The sequence below is a fragment of the Neovison vison genome, chromosome 12 (genome assembly GCF_020171115.1).
Source record: "Neovison vison isolate M4711 chromosome 12, ASM_NN_V1, whole genome shotgun sequence".
NCBI lineage: Eukaryota > Metazoa > Chordata > Mammalia > Carnivora > Mustelidae > Neogale > Neogale vison.
Genome location: NC_058102.1, coordinates 36,641,872 through 36,649,284, shown reverse-complemented (window position 1 = coordinate 36,649,284; position 7,413 = coordinate 36,641,872). Strand labels below are relative to the sequence as shown.

At 41.9% G+C, this 7,413-nt stretch overlaps 1 protein-coding gene across 2 annotated transcripts in view; it reads left to right on the top strand.

The window, feature by feature from the left end:
• The first annotated feature begins 287 nt into the window (after window positions 1-287).
• Window positions 288-7,413, top strand: part of TMTC2 (transmembrane O-mannosyltransferase targeting cadherins 2) — a 448,793-nt gene continuing 441,667 nt past the window's right edge. Inside the window, exon 1 of one of the 2 annotated variants that reach the window (XM_044227018.1) lies at window positions 288-919. In XM_044227018.1, coding sequence (XP_044082953.1) covers window positions 837-919 — 83 coding nt within the window. In that variant the 5' untranslated portion in view covers window positions 288-836. The remainder of the gene's footprint in view (window positions 920-7,413) is intronic. The other variant, XM_044227017.1, reaches the window with a different exon arrangement.

The following is a 7,413-nucleotide window of genomic DNA, read 5'->3' as shown; positions in this document are numbered from 1 at the left end:
GGGAGGTGGGTAGGAGGAGCCTCGGGCCTCGGGGAGCTGGGCGGAGCCTCCAGCCAGGGGGTAGTGTGGGAGGAGCCTCGGGGGGGAGGATCTGGGTGGAGAAAGGGGCCGGGCAAAGCCGGGATGGAGGGCGGCCACGCAGGCGCGGGGGGCCGCGCCGAGAACCCCACGCGGGAGCTTCGGGAGTCTCCAGCCGCCGCTCCTCACTTCACTGGAGAAGGGGCTGGGGCGGGGAGGGAGCTAATAAAGAGTGAATGAGCAGCAGCCGCTGTGGCGGCCGGAGTCAGCCAGAGCAGCACCGGAGCCGTGCGCCCGGGAGGCGGCGAGGGGAGGCGGTTCGCCTTGTCCCTCCTACCCGCCCCTCTTTCTCTCTCTTCCTCCAGCTGGTCCCAAAACCCTGCTGGGTCCGGTCCCTCTGCCCCCATCCCGCATTCTTCCACCTCCTCCGAGTCCCACTCCTCACCTAGGGCGCCCCGAACTGCCATGGGTTAGGGTGGGGGCCGCGAGCCGCGCGAAGGACCAGCCCTGTGCATCCGCCGGGGGGCGCGAAGCCCGAAAGACGCCAGCCGCTCGCGGGCGCCGGGCATGGGGAGCGTGGTGTGAGCCCGCACCCAGAGAGGACGCAGCGGCTGCGGAGACGGGCGCGAGGAGGAGGAGGAGGAGAGCGGTGGACTGCAAGGACCCGAGGGAGGAAGGGAGGGACAAGAGGGTGGGGAGCTAGGAAAAAGTGAAGCTGGGAGGAGAAGGCGGCGGAAGGTGGGGATTGATGCTTCTGTTTTTTGTTGCCGCTGCTGCCCTCGCGCTGGGAGCCGAGCCGGAGGGAAGGCGGCGGAGAGATGATTGCAGAGTTGGTGAGCAGCGCTCTGGGGCTCGCCTTGTATCTCAACACCTTGAGTGCGGATTTCTGCTATGATGACAGGTAAGGAGTCGGCGGGCTGCGTGGGGACTCCGCGGTGGCTCAGAAGCTTCCCGCTTTAAGACTGAAGTGCCTCTTGGAGGAACTGGTCCAGCACCTGAAGGTTTAGGAGACGCGTAAACAACACCCAGGGCAAACACCGGGGAAGCGAGCGCGCTGGGCGGTCTGAAGGAGTTTGGGTTCCTAGTTTGCAGCAGGTTCTTTCTCTTGCTTATTGGCTGCTGGCGAACGCTTAAGTTTCTTATCGGAAATCGCAGCAATTTGGGGAACTGTTAATGATCATATTAAATGGAGAAAAAAATGTCTTAGGTCTTTGTTGGTGCACATTGAGCGATTTTACGTCTGGGCTGGAAGGAAGCCGCTCCCCTCCTCTTAATAGATCTTCCCTGTAGCGCTTCCTTTTATTGATGGGACACTTTTATTTCCCGGGGAAAAAGCCACACCTTTGACAGTTACCAAAATAGTGGAAGGAGAGAATCCTACTCTGCTGCAACTTTCCCGTTGGACGTCTACGGTACTTACAGATAATGCTGCAGATGGGCTCTCCGGCTCCCCCCGCCTGGCTCACCAGTCGATGGAGTAGCACTTTATAAAAGCCTGGGCTTTCATTTCTGTTTGGGAGTTTTACATTAGACGTTAGCGGTTCTTTTGTGCTAATTGGGGAAGAAGACGCCCCTAGAGACTGAAGTTGTCTTCTGCATTTGGGCTAGTTTGGGTGGCGAATGAGACCTGAACTGTGTTGTCAAAGAAACTGCATCGATTTCTGGAAAATGTCACACTTGTGCTCGTGTCTCTACCTATTTTTAAAATGTTGTTAGTGTTTAGAAACTGATGAAAAGCTCCAATAGCCATTAGGGAAAATTCCAATTTGTGCCTTTCCGGTGACTTAATCTGATTACAATTAAAACAGATGCATAATTAAAATATATTAGGGAGAACAGCACGCCTGGCTAAACTTATTAACCGTCCTGGGGTGTTTCATGCTCCATTGAAATTAAACCATCCAAAAAGTGAGCACAGATTTACTTTGACAGCTTTTCAGCAGCCTCTCTGGGCTATGGAAAGCGAATGGATCCCCAGGGTCAAGGCAAGGCAGAGAGTGAACTTAAGCAAAGTGGTTGATAGTGAGGGCAAGTGAAGGCACAATCTTCTCTGGGTGGTAATTAGCCATGTTCTGTATTCTCTGGTGTGCCCACTGTCTGGCTAAAAGCATGTTCATGGATATATGCTTGAAATCCGTGAATCTTAGTTTACACCCACATGTTTGTTATGAAATCCCCTGATAATAGGTGCAATGAAATAAAGCAAACTCTTCTTAATGCATTTTATGTAGTGTCTGTCAGAGACTGGTTGATAAGGAAGCCACTGCTAGACATAAACTTTTCCTTAACTTTTGAGCAGTGTATAGATCTAGCAATTATGATACATGGTCTGACAAATAAATGGTCTTTGTGTTAAGAGTGAGGTGAGCTGCTCGGTTCTTTCCACTTCTGTGTTACTGTGCACCTGCTCTTTCTAGGGAATGGGGGAAAAAGGCGCTTGACAGGGAAGAAAAAGGAATGGGAAGAAACAGCTCTTCCTTCCAAAGATGGGCGACTTTTCACTAAAATGAGCTCAGGGATGGATCTGGGTAGTTCTTGGTTCTGTTGGGGACAGTTTGAAAAGTAGTCATTTAAACTAAGAATAAAGAGTTTGGGGAAAAAAGTAGCTTGCTATAGTACAGTAAGTATTGTAGAATACTGTGATAAGTCAGGCGTTCCCAGTGTATGCTATCCTTTATTGCTGTTCAGTTCTTTAAAAATTATATCTCAGAAGAAAGCATCCTGTAAAATATGAAGACTTGAACTAAACTAAATTTGCGTGTACATTTTTCTGTAGATTTAATTATTATGTGTTCTTTAATCATTGGTCAGTAGTGTTAGGACTTTATAACATGGGGAGATCAGTGTGAGTGAGGGGATGAATTAGTTGTGCTTTGATGGTGGGCTTGCTCAATATATGACATATAGACTTTATATTACCGTTGTGATGTTAAGAGCCTGTAAATATAAATTGCCCTTGGCCACAACATGGAAGTGTATGTTAGTCTAAGTTTCTTAGTAGCAGAACCGCATATGCAGTCCTGTACTCTTAAGAGTGTGCAGTCTTAACAGAATCAAACTTAGTTTTTATGTATCCTAGAAATTCTGAAATGCCTTTTAGTAGCAGCGTGGAACTTGCTGGATGTCTGCATAGCATACACAGTGCCAAGGTGCTCTGTAAATTGTGGCTTTTCGGATATACTTTTTATCTGCCTCCTCTAACTCCCTGGTCTGTGGAGCGGGGAGAGAGCTGGGGAGTCAAGTGGAAACTGTAGGATGATGATAATGTGTTTACTTCCACTGCTCCATTTCAGACTACAAAGACTCAAGTTTAAAACGTTGTGTAAACGGCATCTGTGGATTCCACTGTGCTCACTCCCCCTACCCCCCCAAGAACTTTGTGAAATAGAGTTCTAGAAGGAGAGAGGCCGGTGCTGGGAGCAGCTCACAAGGAGGGAGATGGCTCTTACGCTTGACTTGCTTAACTAAATCAAGACTCTGCATTTTTGCTGAAGAATCTGGCATTCGCTGTAGGAGGGCTTTATATTGCTTCAGCTTAAACATTATTGCTGTGGTACTTCTCAAAGTTATCATTTCTTTTAAATATAGTGATCAAGTTTACTTTGTAAACTACATATATGATTTCTTCCACTGTTTGATGTAGCTTGGTTGAGATTAAGTGGTAATCTGAAACTTTTTTGTAGCAAAATCGATTTCCCTATGGTAAAACTTAATATTTTACAAGTGTCTTAATGCTAAACTTAAGAATAAGGCTAAGATGTGATGAAACAAACAGAAGAGTAGAATTCATCATATTTGATGAAAAAGCATATATAGTTTCAGCTTCATCCCCCTCTTCATCCCTTTGCCTTCAGTCTAGTCATGATTGTATTGAATCTTAAATTGTGGTTAGAGTCCAGTTGGAATGATAAATAAACAGTCTTTGCCAAATTCTAAGTCATCATGAATGTGACATCTTGAAGGACAATCTCATTTTCTGGAGAAATTTGGTGTTTAGGTCAGTGGAAAAAAAACTTGCTGATCCCAAGTTCTCTGCTCTCTTATATATTTATTGAGGATAATATTGCATCATTTTCACCATATCTGCTTTAAAAGTACTATTAGAAGTTTTGCATTGAGATAACGCTAAAAGAGGAGTCCGTTTACTTCAGAGTAGCAGAAGGATGCCATATCTATTGTTTTGTAGTCTGAATTCTTTTTGCACATATCACCTAATTGATGGCAAGCCCTTTATGATGTATAACAAGTAAAAAGATAATCAGCTAATACATATTTTTACTCTTGGGTGAATAAAATCAGGCATTGCTTAAAAAAAGATGATTTGAGTTTTGGGAAGTGGGTTTGTGGCTGCTTTGAAAATTGTTTTCCTTTTTGCCCATTTTGCATTTGTTCAACCTAACTTTGATCATTAACATGACCTTTGGGTTTCTTAGCTATCTCATTGTGCAATAATTGTGTGAAATTTGGAGGAGCAACTCCACAGCCAAAATTTCTATTTTTGCATCAAAACTACCCCAAACTCTTATTAGCGTGTTCCTAATTTAGTTATTCACTTGGATATAAATATAAATCTGATTTTATAGAGACATGAGTTAATTCAAAGTCATAAAGATTTTGACTAACAGCATTTAAGATGAAGGAATGGAAGATTTAAGGCATGATAACTTTTTTTTTTTTAAAACCATTTTTTCTTAAAGATATTCAACTATTCCTTCTAGTTGACTTTTTTTTTTTTAAAGATTTATTTATTTATTTATTTATTTGACAGACAGAAATCACAAGTAGGCATAGAGGCAGGCAGAGAGAGAGAGGAGGAAGCAGGCTCCCTGCCGAGCAGAAAGCCCGATGCGGGACTCGATCCAGGACCCTGAGATCATGACCTGAGCCGAAGGCAGTGGCTTAACCCACTGAGCCACCCAGGCGCCCCTCTAGTTGACCTTTTGAAGTGACTATATGTTTGGATTTTGAGCTGGTATGATAAGAATCCCTTATGAAATGATCAATCACTCTGTTAACTTCCCTCTAAGATTCTCTTTAATGGACTTGCAGTGGACCAATCTGGGATTGTTCCCTTACAGTTCTAGTATGTTCAGCCATTGAAGTCATGCTTTGTATTTAGTAAAATCCTGTTTAGGAAGAATTGCTCTAAGATCAAGTATAGAAGGAAGAAGTTTGTTTTGTATCCAGGGTTGTCCCCTCAGGTCTTTATTGGAAGAAGTTACTGTGTACAAGGGCACTATTTGACTGATTTCCTTCCAAGTTTATGATACATTGGAAAATATGCAAGTGGTTACAGTTTATAGTTTATATATTTTAATATATTATAATATTATAATATATATAACATGTAATATATATAATATAATTTTATATTTAATATTTTAATATGATCTTTTACTTTCTAACAAAGTTTAGTCAGATCTATGCAGAACAGGTTCATTTTGCTGCTTGAACAAGTACATCTCTTAATAGTAAATTAAAATTAGGTGAAGCCAGTATGGACTACTTTGCCTTACTTTCAGTGAGCCTGTCACATGGGGCTTATCCTAGCGAATGACCCAAATACAAGCACTGAATGGACATGTATAAATGCCACTGGGAAAATTATGGCTTGCCAGCCATCTGTCTCTTAGTTGTCTTTATATAGGTGTATGTATGTGTGTGTGTTTGTGTGTGTGTGTGTGTATAATGTATATATTATAATAATATTATGTATGTATAGTTTTTTTGGGGGGGGTTATATTATTAGTTTACATTGGTATTCTTCTCTGTTTAGTTTTTTAGGGCTAACGTGCCCCTGCGGGAATACTGAATTCCTTGAAGCTATAATTCTGAAATAGCTAGAACCTTTTGGATTATTCCAACATGAGTTAGGAGTACAGTTCGTCTTCTGAATCTCTCTCTGTTGCTGTTTTGTACATTAAAAACACTTATTTAAAATGCCCGTGATGTTACTGCTGTTTATCATAAGCAAAGGGTACATTCCTCGGGAATAGGCCCTTCATAATATTAGGAAAAGACAAAGTTTACCCTTGTCACTCTGAAAAATGACAAACCTTTCAACACTATTATTTTCACTTAATAGGCTTTTAACACAGTAACATTTACCTTTTAAATTTTTTGGTTTTCTCTTATAAGCTAAATATTACAACAGCTTTGTGTACCTACTTTAATGGCTTCACAAAAGTGACACATGTGGCAGCCTTGATGGGAAGGACAAATGGGTTGTTGAATGTTAAGACCCCTCTTCTATGAATAGCAGTCCTCGTTTAGAGCCTGGTTGAAAAAAAGGGGAGAGGCATATAACCAGGAATTGTGTGCTTTCTGTTTTTCCTAGGACGAAAAAAGCATAATATTTTGAATAATTACAGGTGTAATTGTGCACAATGCTAGATGGCTTTTTTGAAGATTTGGTTTGTATGTACTTCTGAGGAATAAATGAGTCCATTCAATAATTCACTAATTATGAATACTCCTAAACGTATGCATCTCACGTATGTGATGCATGATACAAACACCAGCTGGTCATCCTTGTCAACAAAGCATCTCTACCTTTCTGTCCTTGTCTGACCTGTATTGTAGCTGGTGTTGTAAAGTATTTGAATCTGGGAGTCTGATGATAGACTTGTAAAAATGCTGATAGACTGTCCTTTAGCAGAATTTCACTTGCAGTTAGCCATGTTTATTTTGACTGATACTCATATTTTAAAACTTAGATTGGGGCTCTGCTGGCTTCAATCCCAGAACAGCCGTGTGGAGCAACTGTGGTAGGTGGCCTGGACTGGCCATGTTATTGGTCTGGTGCTCACTGGCACTGTGTTCGTACGCATAGGGTACCTCTCCCAAATGATGTCCTTCCTATTTGTCCAGATCAGTTGTTTTCCTTGGAGGAAAACACTTGGAGTTAACTAGATTTGCCTTGACTGGTCATAGGGGTTGAAGACTTTTGCCTCAGATTTTTTCCCCCTGTATTTTCTAGGCAGATAATTCCATTAAGATGCAGCACTATCAAATTTCTATTGATCTTTTCTTCCACTGACAGTTTAACTTTTCAATCATATTTGTCAGTTTCTCTTGTACTCAAGATTTTCTAGAATCAAAGGTAAAAATGTTCATTTCAGTCTTTTAGAAAATTTTTGAGATTACCATTTGGGGGTCAACTATGACTTTTTTTTTTCCTTACAGCTAAATAGGAAAGAATTGAGTAAGGCTATCCACAGAGGAAAATTTTGAAGAAGGTAGGAAGACTGAAATGAGTTGTTTTCAAGATGCTACATGAGAAGTTGCTCTCCTGTTTTTAGAGTAATTTATTTTCTTTAAGGACATTTCCTAATGTGTAGTTAATTTGAACAATTAGAAATGATTGTTTTGAAGATGAAATGGGCAGAGATCTTT